The sequence below is a fragment of the Vanacampus margaritifer genome, chromosome 19 (assembly GCF_051991255.1).
Source record: "Vanacampus margaritifer isolate UIUO_Vmar chromosome 19, RoL_Vmar_1.0, whole genome shotgun sequence".
Taxonomy (NCBI): Eukaryota; Metazoa; Chordata; class Actinopteri; order Syngnathiformes; family Syngnathidae; genus Vanacampus; species Vanacampus margaritifer.
In genome coordinates this window covers 3,988,916-4,016,372 of record NC_135450.1, presented here as the reverse complement: position 1 = coordinate 4,016,372, position 27,457 = coordinate 3,988,916, and the positions used below count along the sequence as shown (strand labels likewise).

The 27,457-nt window shown below is 38.1% G+C and overlaps 1 protein-coding gene across 3 annotated transcripts in view; it reads left to right on the top strand.

Moving 5' to 3' along the window:
* The window catches only part of cd2ap (CD2-associated protein), a 44,061-nt gene extending 26,030 nt beyond the window's left edge, over nucleotides 1-18,031 (top strand). For all 3 annotated transcript variants that reach the window (XM_077552345.1, XM_077552344.1, XM_077552346.1), the window contains exons 7-19: nucleotides 478-565; nucleotides 659-753; nucleotides 1,729-1,827; nucleotides 2,219-2,272; nucleotides 4,138-4,174; nucleotides 5,502-5,564; nucleotides 6,926-7,073; nucleotides 7,165-7,274; nucleotides 8,866-8,981; nucleotides 9,405-9,488; nucleotides 11,462-11,658; nucleotides 11,948-12,011; nucleotides 14,844-18,031. In XM_077552345.1, the coding sequence (XP_077408471.1) occupies nucleotides 478-565; nucleotides 659-753; nucleotides 1,729-1,827; nucleotides 2,219-2,272; nucleotides 4,138-4,174; nucleotides 5,502-5,564; nucleotides 6,926-7,073; nucleotides 7,165-7,274; nucleotides 8,866-8,981; nucleotides 9,405-9,488; nucleotides 11,462-11,658; nucleotides 11,948-12,011; nucleotides 14,844-14,885 (1,197 nt within the window). In that variant the 3' untranslated portion in view covers nucleotides 14,886-18,031. The remainder of the gene's footprint in view (nucleotides 1-477; nucleotides 566-658; nucleotides 754-1,728; nucleotides 1,828-2,218; nucleotides 2,273-4,137; nucleotides 4,175-5,501; nucleotides 5,565-6,925; nucleotides 7,074-7,164; nucleotides 7,275-8,865; nucleotides 8,982-9,404; nucleotides 9,489-11,461; nucleotides 11,659-11,947; nucleotides 12,012-14,843) is intronic.
* The last annotated feature ends 9,426 nt before the right edge of the window (nucleotides 18,032-27,457 follow it).

The following is a 27,457-nucleotide window of genomic DNA, read 5'->3' as shown; positions in this document are numbered from 1 at the left end:
TAGTCATATCATTTTTTATCCTCATCTAACTATCAACATCAGTTAGTTGATGAAGTGATCTAATTGCTCAAACTTGCTATGTACTTTTTTTCAGGGTGCTTTCTGTCACCCATAGCTCAAATTATACCAATTTATCATGGTTTATATTCAACCCATCCCAAAGAAATTAAGACGATACGTTAGATTAGAAACATATACTGTATATATATGTGTATATATATATATATATATATAATTTCTGTATAAACTCAGTTCAGTGTTTTCCATTTTGATACTCCAATTTTGGTTTCTTGCCTTTTCCTCAACAAACTTCCAACTAACAACTTTTATAATTAGCACAACCGTTCATGAAAACATGATCAGTTCCTAGACTTCTTTCTTTGTGTTATGTTGTATGAGCTTTTCCATATGAAACCCTTGTCCATTTATGTCATATAAACCATTTCCATCTTTCATGTTTTGTTTGCTCCATTTTAGCCAATCCCTTCATTACCATCAGTTGCAAAGCCTGGATTTCCCAACATGACAGAAATGCTGAAGGGTGATGGAGACAACAACTCTAAAGGTAAAATACATCCCAGCCTTTTGTACATGTGCATTTAGTGCTTTTGTATCCTATACTTGCTCTTCTGAATATCTGTCATCTCTGTCTCTAAAGCTAAAGACTTCTGTAAGGTCACCTTCACTTTTGAAGCTGCAAATGAGGATGAATTGACTCTCCATGAGAACGACATAGTCTCTGTCATAAGCAAGGTAAGATTTAGCTAGATGTCTGATTGCTCAAGAATCAAAATTTCAAAAGATATAATTGAAACAGATCAAAGTTTCTCAATAATATGTCACCTGCTGGTTTTCCGGACCTTGAAACAGTTGACGAGGAAACAATTTGATATAATGGCCTAATCTCATTTCATTTTTCAACTTCTTCACGCCGTGGTTTCCACATTAGTGCCTCCCACCAGCAATCCTATCAAGGAGATGAGAAGAACGTTAAGTTTTCTCATGAGTACTCTAACCCAAACAACCATTAAGTCTTGAAAGTGTTAGATCATCACCACTGCTCCACTGAACACGTTGTAGCTATTGCTAATAATTACTGTTGAATGGTGCTGCCACCAAGTGGTCTTTGATATTACTCTACAAAAATAAAAAATATTTGTAGCTGGGTTGTAAAGTTAAGACCAATTTTATTCATACTTTGACCATCACCCCCCCCCCCCCAGTGAATTATTATAGGGGAGCAGATATATTCTGTCTGTAAAAGGACAGACTTTAAGATTTTTTTTTTCAATTTTTATTTTTGCTTTGTTTATTTTTTTGTTTTAGTTTTTTACTTTTTGAGCCCCATGTCTAATTATTCATACCTTCTCAACACATTCTCAACACATGCATTCAGTATCTAATGTTACTTGGAATCCTTTAAATCTGGGGTTTCTTTTTTCAAAATGTTAAGAGGTTGTGGGGCTGGTGGGATTTAAATATATGTTTTAAAAGAAAGAAACCGATAGAGCAGTTTTGCTAGGAAAGGTCCGCTTGGAATGGGCCTCGCCGAGTGAACCAGAGAATTCCAGTCAACAAAGTGATTTTGAGAAAAAGAACATTTGATTAAAGGTATGAACCAGGAAAACACAGACATTTAATTGGTTTCTCAATGCTTGCAGATTTCTGTCCTTTTTCGGCCAATGCGAGTGTTCTGACATTTCCATCCAATCTGCTGGTTTATGACAGGACACAGGAGAGTCTGGGTGGTGGCGAGGGGAGGTTGGAGGCAAAGAAGGTGTCTTTCCTGACAACTTTGTAGTCATGCTGTCTGAGACAGAAAAAGAGGTGAAGTCACAAAGTGTTAGTTTAATGAAAATTGTTTCTTGCCTGAAGTTTTAGCAATACAGAGAAGATAGTTCTGGTTTATTCATTCATTTGTTGAATCACCATGATTCATTTTTTGGTGGCCCTGGCAGAACTGGCAGTGACCTTGTATATTACGATGTTTCTATGATTATTTGATATTTATACTATGTTTGTACTGTATTATTTAAGGCTTTCTGAAAATATTACCTCTGTGTTACTTTTTTTTGAATAACGTCACTGTTTTTGCAGTATTGAACTGAGTATTGAACATTTGACATTGCCTGGGCTTTTGATCATAAGCCAATTCCTTATGTAAGGATTTAATGCAACATGCAAAAAAGTGTCTGATGTGCAGTTCAATCTGTTTCAGGACTTTATATCTAGAGGGTCTCGCAAGTCCTCCCTGAAGCAAGACTCTGAAGAGGTAGGATATCAGCCATCATTCACAAAAATATGCTTTTTGAAGGAATGTGAATGGAGACATTGGGGCGTGAATAACACTATTAGAGGGAATGTCCAGGGCCCGGTTGTTCAATTTGGTTATTTTAACCACTGTTCTTAACCCGCTGTTAACTAACCGGCTGTTAAGTATGCGTTGCTCAAAACATGGTTAGTCACGCTGTTAGTTAACGGCCCCTTCAAAGTTAACCGTGCTATTTACAGCACTGGTTAGCACAGATATATCCTACAATTCCTCTTTTTGTTTGGTCGGCGAAAGAAATGGATACTATCCAAACAACCAACCAAACAAACGTTATTCAATCAATGGTTGAAGCAATTTAGGAGATTTTGTGAAAATTCTTTGTTTGTTTTTTTAATTCATTCTAATTATTTTTTTTCGACTGAGTATTTTCAGTGAATATTTTGTGTTGTATTTTTGCCAATATTTTTGTAGCATGGAATATTGCATGTTTTTGTAAGATTTTTTTCTCATTGTTTTGTACTTTTTTTTGTCTAACGTATTTGTAATTTGTTTGTTAGAATTGCTTTTATTTATTTATTTGTCTTGTTTTTGTATTTACAATTTTACGTACTTCTAATATGTGTGTATATTTCATCTAATATGTGTAATTATTGTTTTGAATAAAAATAAATTAAAATAATAATTATTATATTACATTTAAATAAATTTAACGTAAATAATTAGTCGCTATTCACAGTGTTGTCTGTATTGACGTGAACGCAAACAAGAAACATCACAGGTAACTTCTCTTTGGAATCACCTCCCACTAAATGTTCCCCTCTGTCTTTTTAGAACTCATCTTAAAAAACACATTTTTATTCTTTCTCTTTTGACTCAGCAGGAGACTTGGCATTCATTGTATTACTGCTAAGTGGTAGCGTGCGCATAACTTCATTAGAATAATCACCAATGTCAAAGTTAAGCCCTTGATAGACGCTCTTTTTCTTTGCTCAGCAAGCATCATGAAGGCAGCATTAGCCACAAACGCCACAAGTTAACCACACTGTTAAAAAGTTAACGGCAGTCCTTAGGTGTGTTAACTTTAGCAGCAAGTTAACAGCTGGTTAAAGTTAACAGAGTTTTGAACAACAGGATAACAGTAACGGTCGGTTAAATCTACCTAACCAGTGGTTAAAGATATAACCAAGTTTTGAACAGACGGGCCCAGGTTGTTTGTGTGGTTATTCTTGTTAATAACTTTGTAAAATAGTCATCATCATATTGTTGAAAATTTCTCATATTCAGGCATTATTATTAATAGCAAGCCCGGTTTAATTGGAGGATTTTAATAATTCCGATGTAAATCATTCCGATTAAAGATCTCCAGGCAACTGTTTATATGTGAAGTGATCGGTTCCGATCTGCCGTTATCGTTTTAAGTGTGTTTATGTTTCCCGTAGTTCATTGAATGTATGTCAAACTATCTGTTGTGTTAAATTTGTGTACGCTATATCTTAAGCTAAGCCTAAGAAAAACATCCCCTGGCATTTCACCATGGTACATGAACTTGCTCTTCTGATATTCTTCTTTCCTAATGGTGATGAACCGATAGGAGCGCAACAAAGTGGCGTCTGTTATTAAGTGGTGAATGCCGGTGCTGTTGCAACTTAAAACTGGGCCACATGCAACCTACAGGCCGCCAGTTACCCATCCCTACTATAAATTAAAGCATCTTATTACAGTGCCCTTATTTAGACCAAATTGAATTAAATGTTCCTGTTTACTGTACTTGTTTCTGTATTTATGATCACAATCTGTATCTCTTGTTGAGTAACTGTACACTTGACTGATTTGGGCCTACATTTCACTGCTTCTTTTTCTTGCAGAAGCCAAAAAAGCCACCTCCACCGTCAAAACACATAGGTAAGAACCTGTGTGCATAATTGGACCAGGGCGGCCCGCGAATAGCGAAAACCTGCAAATGATTGACGCCCATTCAGTTGTGTTGGGGATATTTAGTTTTTAACCCCAAACATTCTTGACTAAGTAGGGACATACTGCCAATAAGTGTTTTCCATGGGGTTGCCCCCACCCAAAAAATGTGCCCCTATTTTTTCAAGCAGTGTTGGGTGTGGTGATAACATTTTTAGTGTGATTTATTTTGATTCTCCTTTCTGTTTATTCTTACCTTTAACTGAACGTTTTAAGGTTGGTTGTCTTAAAGGTACATTGCAAATTTTAAAATGTTAATATAAAAACATTCTTCTACATCATACATGCTCCACCAGTGCCCAGATGTACAAAGAGCCCTGGAGGTGGGGAGGGGTGAAGTTGTGGAGGGTGACCTCATGCTCGTCCCCGGCGGACATGTAGTGTTGTGTTAGCTAGCGTACGACACAATTGGGATTGAAAAAAAACAAGAAGAAGCCAGCTTCGAGCACAGCCCAAAGTTCAGCTCAGACTCCCAAGAAAACTGAAAACAAACGCTGTTTATTCGAGTGCACATACTCGCTCGCTCGCCATGCACAAGCTTGCTACAGAGGCTGCAGTTAGGCTTTAGGTCAGAGGTGGCAGTCACAAGTAAAAAAGTCCGCAATGCACTTTTAAACTAAAAATAGGGTAAATAGTTTTTGTTGTCTTTACACAGGAAGTTAATGTTAGTGCTCTTGTGTTTGTTCCTTGGTTTTTGCACATTACTTTACAGTACTAAACCACTAGTACATGCAGCTACTGTATTTCTTCACAGTACAGTACAGTGTTGCTGTTTCTTTCTTGCACTGTATAGTGCAAATTTGAGTCGTCTCAGTTTATATGTTGTGGGACAGCTGTCGAACTCGAGACCAAGGGGCCATATCCGGCCCACCACATCCTTTTATTTAACATGTAAAAAGCAAATCATTCATCACCTTCCATGTTACTAGCTAAAATCTGTATCAGAATTACAAATTGTCATATTATTGAGGTTCAGGTGATATTGTGCAAATGTTTGTTTGTTACCAAGCCCCCCTCCTTTTTTTTTTTTTTTTTACACTTACTTGATCATGAGTTGAATACACAATTATCCTTGACTTCTTATTTCAAAACATCAATTTGTTGTGCTTTTGTTACACAATGATGATGTACTGATTGATTTGGCCATCTGAGGGAAACCATACAAACAATGGGGCCTGCGACAAAAATGATTTCGACACACCTGGTGTTTACTTTAAAGCTGCACCTCATGCTGCATTTTTTCATGATCCTTTAACAGCTCTCAAGCCAGAGGTTCCTAGCGCTGACAAGAAGCCCCATGCCCTCAGGCCAGAGGACAAAGGTACAAATCCCTTCTTTCTTATTGTATGCAGTAAATTGGGGGGCAGTTAAAAGTTAAAAAGTTAAAGTACCACTGATTGTCACACCTAAGTAGGGCAAAATTCTCTCTCCGCATTTGTCCCATCCCCTGAGGGAGCGGTGAGCAGCAACAGGAGCCACACTCGGGAATCATTTGGTGATCTAACCCCCCAATTCCAACCTTTAATTTTGAGTGTCAAGCAGGAAGGCAAATGGGTCCCATTTTTATAGTCTTTTGGCATGACCCACCCGTGGATTGAATCCACAACCTCCCAGTCTCAGTGCGGACACTCTACCACTAGGCCACCGAGCTGGTGATAGTTTTCTGTATCTGTTAAATCAAATTCCCCGTTTCCAGAAACCTAATAGCTATTATCGTGTAGTCTGTAACTATGGAAATAATGAATGGTGTGTTATGTGTGTGCATCTTGAACTGTTGGATGATGATGGGTTGTATAGCATCAATGTTATTTTTAATTAGTTGGACACAATCAGCGCTGTGTTTGAAAATAATCATTGCTTCAAAAGGTTGCACAGCATGCTATTATGGTAAGAGTAAGTGTTTGATGTTGGTTCAGTTCTGTTGCAATAAAGCAATACCTGATTCACACTTTTATATTTTCAATAGTTAGTTATTTCATTGGCCATTATGGTTTTGCTTTCTATAACGGAAGGATAATAACAATATTGTACTGGTGTGTATGCACTGGTTCTTTGAGAAACCAATGTCCTGAACAGGCATATATTCTTTATCTTATGCAAAGAAAAAGAAAAAAAATACATTGCAGCTGCTGAATCCCTGAGAGCAGTGTTGATTCTCACTCATTTGGCATTGTATGATTCTATTGTACTGATCCCAGTGGCCAAAGTGGGCACACCAGAAGGAGCAGGTCAATGAATTGAAGTGATGCACAAATGGTTTATTTTTTAAAGGTTCAAATAGTTATTTCTCTGTGTTTACAAAGTACAACATTAGACGGTATAATTTTCCTTATTTGAAAAACACATTACAATGTTGGTGTGGTTTTTGGGGAGATTGGAACAGATTATAGCATTTCTATACAGTTGAACAGCGTAAAATGATTGGAGATATGAATGTTTTGAGTTATGAGCACAATTGTGGAATAAATCAAGCTTTAAATGTTGTATGTATGGAATTTTGAAATGTCAAACATGTAGGAACCCTTATGCTGTCAGACAGCTTGCTGATAAAATTGACACTAAAACATTCAATTGTTTCATGTCAATCCTCATCTGACTCTTTTGGTATTTTTGTTCTTCACATTCTTCTGGTGAGTTTCTCAATTATTAAGGACACATTCAATTCTGGTTGCTCCGTTTCAGTGGACAAGCCGATGCCAGATCCAAAGCCATCCAAGCCTGCGGCACCACTCCCGCCCAAAAAGCCAGTCCCGCCTCCAGGCAAAATCAAACCAGGAATTCTCCCACCAAAGCGGCCAGACAAGCCTCTTACTCCATCACCAAATTTGAAGTGTGTCTGATGTGGGGGGTGATGATGCTGAAGTATGATGTCTCGTGCTATTTCGAACCTTCTTTATAGTGAAATTATTTCTTTTTTGCAGACATAATGGGGAAGTGTATACATCTCGCCCAAAGCCTGACTTGGAACTAATACTTCCCCCAAAACCCAAAACACCCTCAGCGGACACAGAGGAGAAATCCTTTGAAACATGTATGTATGATTTCATTTTCTCTCCAACTTGTTGCCATTTTAAATTTTTTGTCCGCAGCAGGACTCAAACCAATGATCCTGTAGCTCCAAAGTCCAAGTCCTAACAGATGAGCTATTGCCGTCACAGTGTCCATTCACCAAATTACATTTAATTATCAGCAGTGCTCAGCGATAAATCGGCGGGTCAAACTAATTGTTTTTTCCTACCCTATGTGGCTTTCACAGCCTGCTGACGTACACTGTTTACACTGAAGACAAGGTGTTTCCTACAGAGGCACAGTTTCATCAATGATTTGGAGTTCTGCTGCAAATTATATTTAAAGTTTGGATGAGAAAATGAAGCTTCATGAAGCACTTGTGATATTTTTTTTGACTGAAATGAAAATTGGTTACATTTCCACCACATCTTTAAACCAAGAGTGCCATCTAGAGGAGTAATAAAAAAAAAAGTATTTCATGAAGCTTCATTTGTCCTTCAATAGTTTACAGACTTGAAACCAAAACAAGTAGTGGGACTTTTCACCTCCATGTTTGCAATTACCAGGACTTCTATGTACTGTGTGCAAGGTTTTGTATAATTTTGTTGAAAGCGGCACTTTTTTTCATGTTATGGTCAGCAACAGCTGTGTTATTACAGTACATGCTAATCACAAATGGAATATTTTTTTGTTGATTTAGTGATGTTAAATTGTCAAATTTAAAATTGTATTATACAATGTCTTGTCTTCATTCAGACCCCTCTCTATTAAAGTGGAGATGGGTTTTATTGGGGAAAAACAACCTGCCATTAATTCAGTGAGCACCCCTGCTGTTCCACTGTTGCAAAGTTCAGTGGTGGTGACATATTGTGGTAACAAGCTGTTAAAACTCCTCTCTGCTCAGCAAAAGCTAGTCTGACAAGTTGTCATGATACAAGAAGATGCAATCTTTTTTTCAATCGCAGTCCCTTTTTCTAACGAGAGCAGTTTAGCGCAACGCAGGTGCAAAGTCCTGTTACGCAACAGTCACCCAAGTTGCACATGCGAATGAGTCATTTCCTTTGTTCTTGTTTGTTGCACTTAACTTCTCAACCTGGACAAAATGGAATTATTTTGTTCATGGATTAATTTATATAAAATTAAATGTGTTAAATGTCCAGCCAGTATGTATTTTTGTGCTATAAATTCTTTAGTCTGACCAGGAGTTGATTTCCAAAAAACAGGTGAGGGAGGGGTTTACCAGAGAAATTGAGCTGGGTGTCATCCGCGTAGCAATGGAAGAAGATGCCATATTTTCGGAAGATTGTGCCAAGGGGCAGGAGGTAGATAATGAAAAGTACAGGGCCCAGGATGGAGCCTTGGGGCACACCTGACGTAACTGGGTGGGACTTGGATGAGAAGCATTGAAGGACTTTTTTTCTGCATAATTTATACTGCACAAACACAATATTGATCCAAATATTGACGAGTGGGGCACATGGAACATATATTGCAAATATTTTTTTTAACTTACTTTTTGCTTTAAATGTCTGTTAGCTTTAACTGTTCCTTTTACATTATTTTCTCTGTAATTTATCTCTGATATTGTTCACTTATATCGTACTTCTCCACAGCTCTAATTAGTTTTGATGAGGTTTCATCGAGTTCCGAAAAACTGTCTCATCCCACTGCTAACAGACCAAAGATTACTGGCCGGAGGTTGCCTGCCCACTTTGGTGGAGGACAATCGGTGAGCACCAATATCTTGTCCTGGTTAACAATACTTATGAATTTTTAATAGCTTAAATCTGTGTTAAAATGATACAAATATGTTTTAGTAGTTATGGTTTTGCATGCCTGCCCCAGGAGCACGCACATCTTGCCAGAACACGGATCCAAAATTAGAGCATTGATGTTCAGTCTTGCCCACATGTGGTGAACACACACATTTAAATTATCTTTCATGCTTAGCACTCCCACTGGTTTTCTTCTCTCCAATAATCTATCGTTCAGAGCTCATACATGTGTCAAAACATTTGTGGGCAGATATATCTAGAAAAATTCTATCAAATTTGTTGAATTATATCACATTTATTTTTGTTATTAATATTAGTAGTTGTAGAAAAAGTATTGTTATTACCATTATTAAATAATAACAAAACCTCCCCTGCAGCCCAACAAGGAAGTTGTTGTGGAGAAATCCTTCAAGATGGATGAGGAGGATGGCGGCAGACTAAGGCCTCTAGAACCCAGAAAGGTAAATTTGCTTACTTTTGAAACTACTTTTTATGATGGTTGTGTGGATTATTGTCTGTTTTTATTTTCCCTGTTTGGTTCTTCGAAATTTTTCAACTTTTTCCATACAATCCTCATAAATGTCCTTTCGTTCATATGTGAATTAGATTGCTAGCTAATTTTGTACTTTCTTGTCAGAGAGCTAATTTAATTAGTGAAAGCAGGGCACTGAAATCACTGTCCATGCTCACCAGTTGACTTTGCAGTTATTTCCTGATATTGAGGTTAGCGCCATATTTGCAAATGGGCAATTTTCCTGTCATGTCACTGCTTGTAAGGGATGCATGTGTGGTAACAGGAGGAGCTCCCTGAAGGTGGAAAGGCCAGTAACAGCTGCAGTCTTTCCATCTTTGGCCATTGGTGGTTGTCATGTCTGTTCAAGTCAGCTTTTCCTGGGCAAGGTTTACTAATTTTAGGTATACCTTATCTAGCAGAAATATAATTTATGGGTAACAGCTGGTGATACGTGACGATAATCATCTTGTACTATATTATACTGTGTGTAATGTACCGTTTTTTGTTTGTTTGTTTTTTTACTGTTAAAAAATATATCGAGATTTAAACATATAGCCGTGAGCCAAACGTTAGCAGTGTGTCTGCTTACAATGAATATTTTGTATCAAAATGAAAGAAGCTACTTTTATGTATACATGCAATTTTGTGAATGGAAATGGCCAACACTTATTATAGCGCTTTTCTACCTTGAAGAGGTTTAACACAGTCTTATCATTCACCTACTGATGATGCAGCATTAGGATCAACTAGCGGTTCAGTAACTTGCTCAAAGACACTTTGACATGGAAACATGGGATGGGCTCAGGATCGAACCCACAACCTTTATGTTGGGATATGATCTCTCTTCCACTTGAATGTGGTTTGGCTGCAAGAAGTCAGACCTCCACTGCATACTTTTACAATATGTGAGAAAACTGTCACCACTACAACTAGTTTCAGTGCTTGAAGCAAAAACACACCGCCAACTGCCACGCACAAGTTTAAAGTGTAATTGCAAGAGATGAGCTCATTCTCTTCTGAAATAATTTTTTTATGCAGTCCTTTCCTTGACATGTATTTTGATAAAATATTTACAATGTTTTTTAGTTCAAAATGGTCACGCTCGGTCAATGCTTTCCTTTTGCCTACTCATTTATTTCAATGGCAGCCTCTTAAGCTGAAAATCATTCTCCTGTTATTTTCTCATTTTACTGTTGTTGCTCAGAATCTGGATATTGGCTTATCAATGATATTTAACCGGAAAATACAATTTAATCTTTAAGTAGTTAGTAGCCGGCTGAAAAATAATAATTGAATATAATCTATGTGATTCATAGATCATTTGCATGACCTGAACACATAATATCTTTTAAAATTTAAAAATCCACTGTACATTATTATTACATTTGACATTATTAGGGCTTGATTTTGTTTTTAAAGTAAAAGCCCGAATATAACTATTTTGTGGATTGTTTCGCTTTGTGTTGTGTATGTCATTGTTTGCGTCGTATGCCACAAGAGACTTAGAGTAGGAGGACCACCTGCTATAAAGCTTATCCACAATTGATTAATTGGCTGTGATGCTATCTCCTGTAAATCGTCATGGTTAACCAGAAGTAATTAACAACTGTAAACTGGTGACTGAATGATTCCCAAATAAACAAAACATGTATACACTAGACTAAGTAATAAGGGTGAGCAGACATGTTTAGTGGAACGTTTGCAGGACAATAGTGTCAAGTATTATTTTATAGGTATTTCTGCAGTCAATAACCCTAGTACAGCTGTTTGACTTTGGAGGTTCCACCATGTAACAGAACTTACAGTTATGACTATTTATTTATTTTTTCAAAAACTAGCATTGGTGCTTTTTTTGTATACTTATACACATTGTACACTTATTTTGTGTCTCTCTCTTCCCTCCCAACCCTCCATCCACAGCCTTCCACACACAACCTGTCCCCTTCGCCGTCACTTCATAAAGCCAGCGTCGAGGCCAAGCCCAGCCCAGCAGCCACAAACTCAAGCTCAGACAGCAGTTTTCAGGGAAAAGAGGATCCCAAATCCCAAATGGAAGAGCTTAGAAGTCAGATGAAGGATCTCCTGCTGTCAGTGGAGCTCTTTAAGGCCCAGCAAATGTAAGTGTTACATAGTATAAGACTGTACACATCATTTATCTTTAAGATGGACATCTGTTTTACAAACAGAAGTGCTGGTATAACTTAATTAGTTAGTTATTCTTGCAAAGAACATGTACAGTATTTAAACCATAGCCCACAATGTGACCACATTTTTGCATTTATGTCATGTATGTGAAAATGCAGTTGAAAATTCATCATGGGCTTCCTTCTTAAATCCACAAACTACATGTTTTGACAGCTTTGCAGGTGCCTTCATTTTCTAATTATTGTTTGTGCATATTTCTAGGAAAGAAATAACAGAGCTTCGTGGAGAGCTGGATGAGGAGAGGCAAAAGCGTATAGCCCTGCAGGTAGTATTGATCCCATAACAAACATATGCTTACATTTATTGAGCTCAAGACAAATACTGATGGATTCACTAACCGTCAAAAAACAAGATACATACATTATATGGACTTGGATGAACCTGACTCTTTTTGCTCGCGAGGAGAACGGACAGAGATGTGCACAAATTACAATCACTTACCCGCTCTGAGGCACACTCCGCCGGGCCCTCTCTTTTTATTAGGTAGTACCTGGTTACACAGTTGTTGCTGCTCTAAAGCTTAGGGGAATACACAGCAGCAGCCATCACGGATATGAGTCATTGTGCAGATAATAATACAGAGGTGTCTTTCTTCAGCGCTGAAGGTTTCAAGAGTCAAGGTTTAACAGTTCATCCGCAAAGTGTTTCAGCCGCTATCTGGTGATAAGGGCTCAGTTCTTGTTTTTGAAGCTGCAAGAGCATGAGTCATGTTTTGCAATACTATAAGAATAAATATGGGATAACTTATGCACATTTATTTTCACAGTAACTAACCAATGTATTCAAAACATAGTAGCAGTAGGTAAGAAAGACATTTTGAATTACGCCGTCATACCGCAATTTAGTTGGAAAAGTGACACAGTGCAACACACCAGTTTTCATGATCTCACAGGTTTAGTTAAGAACCAGCAGATTCCTCACAAAATTCCCCGCCCGTGGCTATTGTTTTACGTATTACCTGTCTGTATGTGTTAATACAGAATTTGTGTGTGAATATTTATTATTTGAAGGAATATCACTCCCAGAATTCAATAATATTAATATAATTTTATATTAGCCCATCAATGCAAGTTCCCTCTCACTACTAGCATTAACATTAGCAATGTTTCAAAAGTGAATAGTGCTGTCATTATCCAATATTTTTAGAATCGATTAATCTATCAGTTATTGAATTAATTAATTGACTAATCAGTTTTAATATTTTGCATTAAAGTGTATTTGTTGGAGAGGCTAGGTTTGGACTGTATAGGTTTGATTTAATTGGAGTATTTCTCTTTTCGCCCTCGGGGTGTCGGTCAGAACACAAAGGAGAACAGTGGAGCAAAGATGTGGATTGGCAGCTTTATTGTTCCATGAACATCAGCAAGAGGCGGTTACAGTAGTTGCACTTTAGTGTACAGGCATACAGGCATGGGCTAATATGATGCAGGCACTGTGGCTAACTATGGATGCTTGTAATCCTGAAGTCCTGTGTATGCATGGTCTGATCATCTATGTGTGTGTGAAAGCATGTGGAAGCGTGAATGGTGTGTGTGGTTGAATGTATGTATGGTTCAATGTGTGGTTCTGCAATAAACAGAAAAATAATACAGCGTATGAGTGTGAATACTTGACTCCTAATAAACACAAATACAGTATTGCATTACTTAATAGCACACATTGATTGGCTAAATAACTGGGCTGCAACATGACTAATTCACATGAACAAGCACAATGTTAGCTGTGCACATTGATAATCGATTACTTGTCAATTAATCAATTAATTTTGATAGCTCTAAATTGATTGAGCAAAAATCTGTGCATGATTGACATCCGTTGAAAATTTTAACATTTAATATGTTTTCTATCAAAAAGGGGGGATATGGGAAAAAAACTGAAGCAAAAACATTTTTATTTATTTAAATGTTTTAAATAGTAAATAGACTGCGCTTATATAGAAGAATTAAAAGAAAGAAAACATCTGAAACTATGCAAATCCTCTGGTGCTGATCCGCAAGTGTATGGGGGGGTCTAATGCATGTGTTGTCTTTACGTATACCATGTGGGTAATTCTGTATGTTTGTTTGTTTCCAGTAAACACCAATTGGGGTGTCATTAAACATTTTAAAGCACACTCAGGAAAGGCAGAGTAACATTCGCATCGCTTGCTGCAAGCGTGTTCAGCATGTGTTCAAAATGCAGGACTTTTCATACGCATGGCGCCGTTTGGCATATTAACTCATTCACTCGCAGCCATTTTCACTGAAGCAACCCCCTTCGCTCTTGTCTGCTTTACTGGATTTTGATTGAGATTGCAAGATCCACAGAATATTCAGTTCTATTGCTATGAAAACACTAAAAGAAAGATTAGCTAAATTTCATCATTATTCGCAAACCTGTTGAAAACACTGGAAAAAGAACTTGTTGCAACATGGCCCTGGCTGATCTCTTATACTCTTCTGCCACCTGCTGGTCATGTTTTGTAATAACGACCATTGCTTTAAGCAACCTCTTCATGTCAGAAGCTGTATCAGAGCCTTTTGTGTGCTCTAGCATTAAAAAAAACATAAAAACACTAAATACATATTTTTATATTTATATTTTTGGGAGTGAAGAACAAAGTATTAAAAACGTATTTATATATTTTTGGGTTTGAATGAGTCCTTTTTCTCTGTTTGTTTTTATGATTGTAAGAAGCCAAAAATCACAATTAAATTTGTATTAATGGCCCAGCCCTAGTTTGGACCAAGTTCAATATAAGAAGATCCAATTTCATGTTTGTTTGCCCTTTTAACTCGTACTCTTAACTGTGTCACTTGAACCTTGCAGCGTAATCTAGCCTTTAGGTCGTTAGAGTTTGTAAAATTATGACACCCCATGTTGTAATAATTTTTCAATTTAGCACGTTGTTAAATACAAAATAGTGTCGTAGAATGGTATTACTTTCCTTAGCTCATTTTCTCTTCTGCAATGCATTATACATCCCCATTAAAATTAGTTTTTTATCCTTTGGTCTTCACAGCAGGCCTCCACTCCCCAGCGGGGCTGAAGAAAAGAGAATATGTAAGTGTGTGGCTCAACCTTGATTCTGAGTGTTTTGCATTCTGTGTCCTCCCAGATGGAGCTAGATAAGCTAAGGATGGCCGTCCACTCAACGTGAAGCTGAGCTTCGGGCATCGGAGCTCAAGGTCCAGCTGCTCGCGTGGCGACCAACGCGAGAGCCGCTTTTGGAGGAAGTGGACGACAACCAGCAGACAGTTGAATGGGCACAGAGAGGGTGCAATTATTTTCACATCTACAAATTCAACCCCACATATTTGTAAGATTGAAATTTTTGCACATATATTGTTTTGTTTTCAAGCTCGATGTAATTAAATTACAGATGTATATGATTTTTTTTATTTTTTTTATTTTTTTTTGCCAACAAAAAAACGAGGCCTTATTTCATACTACTGTTCATATCTTGGTCTGCCACTCTTTCATTCCCTCCTTGCGCTCATCAAAGAGGCCCGCTCTCATTACTACTGACTATACAAAGCAGGGGATCTTTGTTTCTATCATTTTCATGCTTTTTTTTTTATGCACAACTTTTAAAACTTTTCTTTTTAACTTCACTTACTTGCAATTCATATCCCTGTCGTCTTAACAAGGCGCCTCCTGTAGCTGTAATTGAATCATTCCTCGCAACGTCCCCGAGGAAGCGCACCCTCTTCTTTATTTGTGCTCGTTTTCTATGCGTTTTCTAGCATTCCTATCCAGGGAAACACTACTGTGCCTGTCAAAAAAGAAAAGAGAAAGAAAAAGTTCTAAGTGTTATGGGAGCTTAATATTTACCACAACGGTGTCTGAAAAAATATTGCATCTTGATATTGTATATCTATATTTTTCAAACTCTACTGACATACTCTTGAGGGCCTCTTCTATAGTTTTAAGTTTATACATTTTCACTTGATGGGAATGTTTTGTGAAATTGAGATGCAACCAGCATGAAAAACTAAGAGGAAAGTACAGAAGAGGATTAGGGCCATTGAAGAGAGAAAAAAATGTTGGATTCTGGCTTTATTCTCGGAATTCTCACTTTAAAGTGAGAATTGTCACAATTCTGACTTTATTCTCAGAAGTCTCGCTTTATTCTCAGAAAGTGAGAATTGTGACAATTCTCACTTTAAAGTGATAATTTCGAGAATTAAGTCAGAAGTCTCACTTTAAAGTCAGACTTTAATCTCAGAATTCTGACTTTAAATTTTTAAATGAATCTGACTTTATTCAAGAATTCTCAATTGAGAATAAAGTCAGAATTCTTGAATAAAGTCAGAATTTGATCTCAGAATTCTGAGAATAAAGTCAGAATTTTCACTTTAAAGTCAGAATTCTGAGAAAGAAAGTCAGAATTCTGAGAAAGAAAGTCAGAATTCTGCCAACCTTTTTTTTCTCTCTCTCTCTCTTCATTGGCCCTAATCCTCTTCCGTAGGAAAGAAAGGATTGCAATTGCAAAGTTTTTTCTGGCTAGTGCCTGTTTGATGTTTATAAGAAAGCCAGTCTCTTTGATCATCTCTGCAGCTTGCTTACTTGTTCTATTTAGGCCACCATCCATCATATCCTGGTGGCCATTCTACCTCTTCCTCTTTTCTATCCCCATCTTTGTGTTTTAAAGTGAACCCAATAACTTGTCTCACTGTTTTTGTTGTAATATGTCAAAGCATGTTCATTGCTTATCAGTTGTATTTTTGTACAGGAGCTATTAGGGCCACATTGAAAAACATGAGGGGTAAAAAATAATTCTAACAAATTAATTTTAAAACTTCAGCCCAAACGACATGCCGTGAAATAAGTAAGTGTTAAATATTAAATGTTTCAAAGCCCTCCTCGTTATTTCATTGTATTTGGGAAACTTGAACTAAAGTTAAACTTAACAATATCCCTAACGGGGGAGTCAACCCAAAAATTTCTTGGCAATATGTACTATGCGCCCCCACAAGTCTAAATCTGATTTAATGTTGCGTTTGTGGAGTAAGAATGAAGCAGCAAAATACAGTTGTTTTTATCCATCCCAAGGGCGGCCATTTTGCCACATAGTGTCAATTTAAGATGACATCACAGTTGCTCAGGTTACAACCAATCACCGCTCATCTGTTTTCTGAAGCTAAGCCAATATGGCCGCCTCCTAAAATGAATAAAACAGATGGATTTTGCTGCTTTATTCATATTCCACAAATGTAAAATTAATCATAATTCCGTTTTTAGACTAGTGGGGGCGCATAGAACATTTAACACTAATGACCCCACAACCTAAATGTGACTATTCTCATAATGTGAGATTTTTAATATATATTTCTTTTCAGCATGGCCCTAATACTCCTTTGTATTTTGACTTCACGTTCCAAGTAGTTTGTGTAAGAAAACTGGAAACACAAGAAAGAACTAGCAATAACAAGAAAAGAAAATTTAAGTTTTGCTATAGGAAATTGCATTCTTTGTTGAATGGATATGTTATGCCTGTTATTTTGTTCAAGACAATCATTCCTAACTGGCTGTGGAATTGAAATTGGTAATCAGCCGGTTGTTTGCTCTGGGCGCAGCTAACAAAATTGCTACAAAATAAACTTTGTACACATTGCCAAGTTTTCATCCTGAACTGTTTCATTTTGTTTCACATTCCTCCCTTTTGACAATTTCCACAATTTTGGTGGTTTTGGCTACAGCAACTGCTGAGCATGTTAGCAAGCTGCCTGTTAGCAATATTAGCATCTAGCGTATGCTAGAAATAACTTGAGACGACATCACCCTGCGACTCCCTGCGGGAAAACACATTTTGTTTACCACACATGCAAGTTGTGATTATCGTTATTATTTAGTTCTTGTAAATCTCACCAGTGTCTTAAAGGAGTTGCTTCCAAATCATTTGCCATCTTTTGTGGTTGTGTTGCTGATCACATTGCACACTTAAAAGGGCGTCAATTGTGTTTTCATGTGAATGCTTTGACAAGGCGGTCAGTGTCTTGTCTGACCTTTTGTCGCTGTGCCTGACATGTTCTACAAGCTCTCCCTTTTTGCCTTTCGACGACACGGCTGCTCGATTTGATAATCACATTGTGGGAAAGAGTAGTTGATGTCATATAATATATTATGTCTTGCGATTTACTTTTCTTTACTGTACATTCCAGAGATTGACACCAAGAGAGGAAGAAATCTGCACATTTACCAGTTGAGTTTCTAAATCATTTTGTTTACATAAGTTGTATCATTGCATGAGCAGAGATTCTTTTCCAAAAAACAATAAATATCTTTATTTACTGTCGAAAATGACATATTGCCTCTGTTTCTCATGCTTGAGTTCTATATTGACTGGAAGATGCTTTCAGAGTAGGTAAAGCATTTCTGATCAAATCCTTATGACTGAATTGTTTTTGTTTGGGGGATTCAATTTTACTACAGCTACCATAATCACTTCTAGCAAGATGAGTGGTGCAAGCAATTCTCCAACTCCAATAAAAAATTAAAAAAAAAAATTAAAATGTTGATTTTTTTTTGTGATAACATTACAGTTTGCTCCTTTGCATATTGAAGCAAAGGTAACCACTATATTATACCACCCACTAAAGAACAGGGTCGTCATAGCCATATCATCTTCACTTATTTAAAAAAAAATAAAAAGTATGTAGTTCAGTACAGCCTGTTATCAATTGAATGGAATTGTCTTTCAAAACGGAAATTGTGGCACAGTACTGATCTGGATTAAAAGCAACAAGAACTACTTTAGTCAATTGGTTTTCAATTTCCACCTCTGAATGTTCGTCCTCACACTTCCTCTGTCCAGCATCCCCATCCACCTGTAGCCACCTGGGTTATGTGAGACATGAAATATTTGATTGACCTAATTACCCAACGTAGATGTGGGCCTACTGCACATGATTTTTTTTTATTCATATATTACTTGCTGTCAAAATTAATCGACAACTATTTTAATAATCATTTAGAGCCATTGTTTAAATTTAAATTGTCCGAATCCTCCAATTTCATTCTCTCAACAGTAATTATTCTGTGATTTCTGTAGTCATTCATCAGAGTAGACTGATTGTCTTTTGTATTTAATCCAAATAAGACTTTTACTTTGGAAAACAATGCCTGGACCCGTTACTGAATTAGTTTCAAAAAGGTCAATTCCTGTCATTGATACTGCTGATTGATGTTTGGTCTTTAATCACAAAAAAAAAATACAAAAGGGACAGCAATAATTGGTTAAATTGGGAAAATGGTTTTGTAATAAACTTAAAAGTGAAATAAATTTTTATCCCATTATTTGATTCATCAATAGAATAATTGATAGCCCAATTACAAACATGTGAACAGGAATTTCAATTCCAACTACCTGCAGATGTTTTTACACCAAGCGTACTGTTCAAATCTTATTAAAACACTATACTGTAAAACAATAAGGAAAAGGTGTTCAAATCGTTAATAGTGGACAATAAAATCTCGGATTATTCTAATTATTATGTCGGAGATTTACTCTAATTTTCTGTTTCCACTTTCTCTCTGCTGCCATACAACTTCTTTTTAGTTCTTTACTCCTTCCTTTATCAACTGGGGGCTTCTTCTTTTTCTTTTTTTTGCTGATATCTTTTTTTGTTATTCCTGGCACAACCAGATCCAGGCTGCTGTAAAATGGTCAACAAAAAAACCACATGGGACAGGTAAAATGGGAGGAGAACATTTGGTAAACGCATTTGGCAACAACAGCGGACACATCCGTGGAAAGAGCCCATGAGTAACAGCTCAGTCAAGAATGTGAGTTGGCTGCATGGCATGTTGGGTAAAATCCAGAAAACAGTACTAAATACTTGAAGATTTATAAAGTCCTGTGGGACTGGCTCCAAAATATGGATTCAAAAGACGAGAGTAAAACGTACTGCCGGTATTCTGTACAGTGTACAAAGGGTTAAAAGCATGTAATTAAACATGAAATAAAGTGTTTTACATTGATATTATCCTCGTTGTAATTGGTATTTAATTATGTGGGTCTGTTTTGACTTCCAGAAACATGAATAGGCAGTTGAAACAACAGTTGACCGACTTCTTGGACTTCCATTTTTCTGAAAATATCCCTGAACGGTACAATGTGCAAATTTAAGTGTTAATTGGCTCCAAATGTTGATGAAAGGTGAGTGTTGTTGGGGTAAAAAGTTCATTTCTGATCATCAACCAGTGGTCTGAAGACGGGGGGGGGGGGGTGTTGAAATGTTGTCCTGTAGCCATATTTGGAAGCATCCTGTACCCCCACCAGAGTCCCCAAATATGATCAGTTGAAACCCCACCAACGTAAAACATGTCCAAGAGATGGACCCCCAAAATGTCAATACAATCTATTGTCATAAAAAAAAAAAAAATTTAATGTTAGTAAAAATGTTATTTAACTACAAATGTGAGTTTAAAATGACACTGCATTTTTTTAATTCTCTACATGAGTTAAATGTTTAGCAACACGTTTTGAGTGTTATAAAATACAACACTAAATAGTGTCATATTTTTCCACTATACACTTGTGTAGTGTAAAATCAACACTGACCTTTTGTTGACTAGTTACATTTTAACTACCATCACAGTTATTTGAACTCGCACTTAACATTTATGAAAGTGTTGTTTTAACTATATTTAGAGTGGGCCAATATTACGACGGCTCATAAGGGCCACGTGTGAATATATATTTTTAGAGGGCGGGGGCAATATTCTGAGATTTTTTTGTTTTCTAAAACGTGTCCCTTTAACCACCAACGAATCCTCACATTAGTCTATAGCTATGCTACGGGGATTTCTCTAAGTTTCTGAGTTTTCTCGCAAATTTGCCACTTTATGAACTCTCACATTTCCAAGTTTTTTTCTCGCAAATTTGCCACTTTGAGTGTTTTTCTCGGAATATTGCCCGCACCCCCTAAAAAACTATATATTTATACGCGGCCCTAATACGGCGTCATAATAGACACTTTTGAAGTGTTAAATTTAACTCTATAGGAGTTGAATTAACTGCTGATTTACTGCTACTACTGCTACTGCTACTGCTACTGCTACTGCTACTGCTACTTTTAAAGGGTTAATATCTTTATAAATAGCACACCTATGCTCTTTGTAAGTGCAGATTCTGATAGACAGGGCCAGAATACATATAGGATATGAATAGACACATAGAGTACAAAGGTTGAACTTTGCGTGTCAGTGATCTCAATCTATCCTTATTGGCTGAAAGCTGCTGCTAGCTAGCTGGGGTGACATTGTCCTCTGGACCAACTTTCTTTCATTAGCGCCGTGACGGAGTGAGCAAAGTAACGACAGCGGGACACCGAGATGGTCTTCATTGACTCTACTGCTTTACTCATAATAGACAACAACTGGAGTGTAGTACATTTGAGATCATTTTGACTAATATTTCAAGACCAACAACATGATTATTTTTACTTAAAAAAAAGTTTTATGAAATTCAGCCACTTCTCACAGGATCTGGAGAAAAATATACATAATAATATACATATTATGATTTTAACTCATTTAAAGCACTTTGAGTTGCATTTTTTGTATGAAAAGTGTCATACAAATGAAGTTTGATTGAATGATTGAAAGTAAGATAAGAATCTTTATTAGTGAAATTATAAAGTATGTGTTTATGAGAAAAACACATGCACGCACGCACGCACAATGAATACCTCGTAAGGTCATGGATGACTGCACATTGAACTCTGAAGTTGTTTATTTTCCAGAAGAAAATTTGCAAATCATGGCCCACTCCAAGATATGAATGACTTCCATTGATGTCATTCTTAGAAAACATATTGGCAGCACATCACAGTTCACCTTGTATTGAGCGCCATTTTACCCAGAACCTCTCGTCGGAATCATGTGAGTTTAGTCTAAGGTTTCATCGGTTCGTGTTATTGCTACAAAGAGCATCCTTACAAATCACCAACATGCAAACGTTTTTGTTGTTTTAACGCAGTGACAGCTTTTCCCACGCAAGGGCAGTGAAACTGAAAATAAGCACTTATTTTATCTTAATACTCCAGCTCATGGAGGTGGCGTCATTAGGGAACGGCTGTTGGAGACTGATGGACCTCAAATGGAATGGTCTGCACTTTCTCCAGACCTGAATCCTGTTGAAAAGCCGTGGGAGTCGCCATGTAGAGGCTGGAAACTCTGCGCCCCGGAACCTCAATGACCTGAGGGCTGCCCTTCAAGAACAGTGTGATAACATTCCACAGTAACAGCATGAGACGTCGTCGTCAAGTTGTAATTGATGCTCAAGGGCACATGACGGGTTATTGAGACATTGATTTTCTGGTCGTAATGTTAACTTTTATTTCAATCAATTGTTTGAGATCACCAGTGCATCCTTCTACTTAAATGTCCTACTTTTTGAGTAGTGTGTGTGTGGTGTTTATATATATTGACTGTATATATGCTAGGGGTGTCAAAATGAGTGCGTTCATTTAAAATTCCTTTAACGCCACTCATTTTTTTAAAAAAACGTGATTAATGACCCCAACTTACTTGGAGAGCCTGTACTGGGGGAATTCCAGTCGCAATGCAGCAGACATGCCCACGTCAAAATTTTACAGCAATACATTTAATAATAATGCATATATTTGTGGAGACTGGGGTCAAGTTGTATTTTGCAATTTTAATAATGTGCAGAATTTCACAAGTTACTTTATGTTAAATTTGAGATAGCTCTTAATATGAAAAGAAAAATGCACTGAGCTGTCACCATTGTCTTACAAATGCAATTATGCCATCTAGTGGCAAAAAATGACCTCAACACAAACCAATATCATATTCGTTTTTTACAGTACATCTTTTTAATTTTAACTCAATTTAAGAACTATTATGAAATTACTGTATCAATGACTAAAAGATACAGCCAGATATCTATTTAGTTTAGTCCACCTTTTTTACAGTAGAGTACATCTTATGAATTATAGTGAAATTACTGTATCAATGACTAAGTGATATGATTAGTTTCAACTTCTATGTTAAGAGTATGAGTTTTATTTCACAATTAGAACAGATATAAAAGTTGCCATTAATCGTGAGTTAACTATTGAAGTCATGCGATTAATTACGATTACAAATTTTAATTGCCTGTCACCCCTAATATATAAAAAGAGAGAGAGAGAGAGAAAATGAACAATAATGTCAATGAACAATAAAGTATGGTCACGCTATAATAAAAATACTTATGGTTGGTGTGAAGATATATTGTTTGCTATTATTGGCAAAATACTTAGCATATTTTGTTTAAACAAGTGTTTATTTAATCTCTATATCAGCAAGTGTGTTTATTTGAGATGTTCCTAGTTGTGTTGATTTCTTTTTAAAGGTTAACATTCCTGGCACTTAATTTTTCATAGTACTGCATTTTCCCCAATTGTGATGTCATTGCATTCCTACTAATGATGAATATCAACATGTCACAAGACATCAACTGCTCAATAGCCCTTTTAAACAGCACAGTCACAAGAGCAATACATTCAAGTTAAGTAAGTTGTATACTTTAATGCTCGTTTTTGTCCGACTCAGGTCGATTATCGTTTCCCGCACATGTAATCAGTTAAAGAAGGTGTTTGTTTCACGCTGTTTTCTATAACACTTACTCTGTTCACTGTTCCAAGAAGCTTCAGGCGAAAGGCTGACTCTACACTGCACCAATATTCAACTTGATTGCTTGTTGTTTATGATGCCAAATGGCAGTGGTCAGCAACCTTTCCTGTCAAAAGAGACATTTTAGGCCAAATATATAACAAAACATCTGAACATTGTGATGACGGAAACAGTGTGTTAGTGTTTGTCTAACGTACTGAGGGCCCGAGAGCTAATGGGGTACCACACGAATGCTATTTTTAGACCGCAAGGTCACGTGACTTCAGCAGTTTGAACCGGAAGGAGGTCAAAAATGAAGCCGGCTCATTGACGAGCAATGCAAGTAGTGCTTGTTTTGTTCTCGTTTATCTTGGGGGGGGGGGGGGGGGGGGGCATGCCGAGTAAACACAGCTGTTATGGAACTTGCTGAAACGACTCCAGACACTACAACCGTTCACATATGGAAGGATGTATTCTTCAGAGATTCTACAATCATCAACAGTCAGGACACCCTTCCGTCATCATCAATCCGTCAATATCTCAAGATGAACGGCATTTTAATCATCAATTCATCAATTTGTCATTCATCATTCCCTCAGCAAAAAATGGGGTCCATCATTGGCGGCTCTTTCGTCAACATTGGTATCTAAGTACGGCGTTTTTATTTTTCTCCCATTTGGCGGTTCATGCAGCCACTTTCTCCTCGTTGCATATCACGTGACCACCATATTTGTCAGCGAATGAATCTCCAACTATTTATTGTGATGGTATTGCAGTAGTGATTAGTTCCTTTGTCATGCATATTTTCCAACTAACAAATATCAATTTCTCACTGGTGTGGCACTCACGCGCCAATGAGTCACAGTGAATGTTTATTATATTATTTACCCGCTTTCAAACCACAGAATGCAGGCAAGCCATTCTTCCCCATGTGATGCACAGTCACGGTGTCACAGCAAAATTTTATCACCATGTAGCAACAAACTAGAAAGCACCACCAATAACCAATAAAACAACTGGACTACTAACTAACGGAATTATTTACACAGAATATGCAGTTCAAATACCATTTCAATCCCCAGTGCCGCAAAGCATTGCTGGGCGCGCCTCCAAGTTTCACATTTACAAAGGAGTCGGCACTTTCGTCAGTGACAAACTTCTGTCTCTCTTGCAAGTAACCTATCCATAAAAATAAAATAAAAATAGCACAATGACCAAATGCCACTTTTTCTTCCTTGTCGGTTTCGTCGTTTTCTTCTTCTTCTTCTTTTTTATCTATTTATTTAATTGCTCTTGCCGAGCTGTGTGTTATGAAAAGAATGTAAATAAGAGCGGCAAATAAATGTCCTTTTTCAAAATCAAAATCTTCTTCTTCTTCTTCTTGATGTAAGAGCATTTTATTTATTTTTTATCTATTTATTTAATTGCTCTTGCCGAGCTGTATGTTATGAAAAGAATGTAAATAAGTGCGGCAAATAAATGTAATTTTTTTCAAATCTTCTTCTTCTTCTTCTTCTTCAGTCTCGAGGACCCCGCTCCGCTGGCCTCCATTCTGGGGCTACATTCCTTGAGGGTCGTTACACAACTGCTGAACCACTGGAAAAGAAGACTGGCTGGACATGAGCGCTCCCTCCTCAGTCTGTATGGCAGTGGTTCCCTAACTCCGAACCCAGAGGACGGCTTCCCCCACATCGGTCTGCTCCCAGACTTGGGTGACTGCGGCAGCCCCCTGCTGGAGAACATTCCAGCAGTTTCTTTGGGAGCCGCGCCCGGAAAACAATTCTACCGAACAATGGTTAAGACCTTACACAAAAACAAACTTAACGGACGCTTAGACACTCCATGGAGGAGAGTTATAGACGAAAAACTGAATCCAGCTTGGGGCACTTTATACAAGGCCCCAGTGGTCAAGAAACACGGCGATGTTCAGTGGCGGATCCTCCACGGCATCGTGGCCGTGAACTCCTATATATCCGCGTTAAATCCAGCCGTGGCGGATACCTGCCCCTTCTGTGGACACAGGGAAACAGTGTTTCATTGTTTCTATCAGTGCGAGTGTTTGCGTTCTGTTTTTGATTTGGTAGGTAAGGTTTTTACCCAATGCAATGTAGTTTTTCACAAGCACTCTTTTATTTATGGTTTTAAGCACAAGGGCCAGATCAAGAGGGAAAGCCGGATTTTAAACTTTGTTTTGAGCCAAGATGGGTGTGTGGTTGTCCCGTAAAAGGAAAGTTGACGATGGGGCAGAAGTCGATCCCACGGTTCTATGCAAAAAGTTGATAAAGTCCAGACTCTTTATTGATTTTAGTTTTTACAAGAGAGCAGGAGATTTGGATAGTTTTTGTGAGATGTGGACTGTTAACGGGGCATTGTGCGACGTGAATGAGGAGGCACTATGTTTTAGTGATGTTCTGATGTGAAAGCATTTTATTTTTTTTATCTATTTATTGTATTGCTCTTGCCGCGCTGTGTGTTATCAATAGAATGTAAATAAGAGCGGCAAATAAATGTATTTTTTCAAAATCAAATCAAATCTCTTGGCAGATTACCTTATATGGGCACTCAGCAAAAAATCTATACATTCACTATTTATTGAAAGACAGAAATAAAATGACTTGCTCAAAAATCTCAACCTAGACTGCAGCTGCTGTTAATAGCAAGCGTAATTAATTGGAGTGTAAAAATAAAAAAAATTACTAATTTGGCTTGGCTTGACACAGTCACGTCACATGGTGGCGACAGGCCATCTGGTCACCTTTGTCTCTATATAGTAAAGATCATGACAATCAACTTTACTAAAATTCTGACATAATTTTTTTATGAAATAGGGAAAAAAAATACTCAGGCAGGTTACTGGAAAGGAAACAAAACGTAACAACTGATTTGGATTTGATGTCTAACACAGCCAATCACAGCGATTGTCACCGTCATAATTTGCATGAAAAGCAAAACGACAGTAGTAGCAGGTAAGCGATTTTCTTTCCATCCATACATACATCATCTACCGTTTATCTGGGGTCGGGTCTTGGGGGCAGCAGTTTTAGCAGGGAAGCCCAGACTTCCCTCTCCCCAGCCACTTCAACCAGCTCCTCCGACGGGATCCCAATGCATTCCCAGGCCAGCCGTTAGACATAGTCTCTCCAGTGTGTCCTGGGTCATCCTCGGGGCCTCCCGCCGGTGGGACATGTTCGGAACACCTCTCCAGGGAGGCGTCCAGGAGGCATCTGAACCATATGCCCGAGCCACCTCAACTGGTTTCTCTCAATGCAGAGGAGTAGTGGCTCGACACTGAGTCCCTCCCGGATGACCGAGCTTCTCACCCTATCTCAAAGATACTCAATTCAGCCGCTTGTATCCGGGATCTTGTTCTTTCGGTCACGACCGACAGCTCATCCACGACCCGGAGAGGGCACTCCACCCTTTTCCGACTGAGGACCATGGTCTCGGATTTGGAGGTGCTGATTTTCATCCCAACCGCTTCACACTCGGCTGTGGCTGAGTGCCAGCGAGAGTTGGAGATCACGGTTTGAAGAAGCCAACAGCACCACATCATCTGCAAAAAGCAGAGATGCAATGTTGAAGCCACCAAACCGGACCCCCTCAACGCCTCGGCTGTGCCTAGAAATTCCGTCCATAAAAGTTATGAACAGAATCAGTGAAAAAGGGCAGCCCTGGCGGAGTCCAACCTTCACTGGAAACGAATTTGACTTACTGCCGGCAATGAGGACCAAACTCTGACATCGGTCGTACAGGGACCGAATAGCCCGTATCAGGGGGTTCGGTACGCCGTACTCCCGAAGCACCCCCCACAGGACTCCCCGAGAGACACTGTCAAACGCCTTCTCCAAGTCCACAAGGCACATGTAGACTGGTTGGGCTAACTCCCAGGCACCCTTGAGGATCCTGCCGAGGGTGTAGAGCTGGTCCACTGTTTCACGGCCGGGACGATAAAAACCACACTGCTCCTCCTGAATCCGAGATTCGACTTCCCGACGGACCCTCCTCTCCAGCACCCCTGAATAGTCCTTACCAGGGAGGCTGAGGAGTGTGATCCCTCTATAGTTGTAACACACCCTTTGGTCCCCCGATGTCCACGTGATGTTGTAG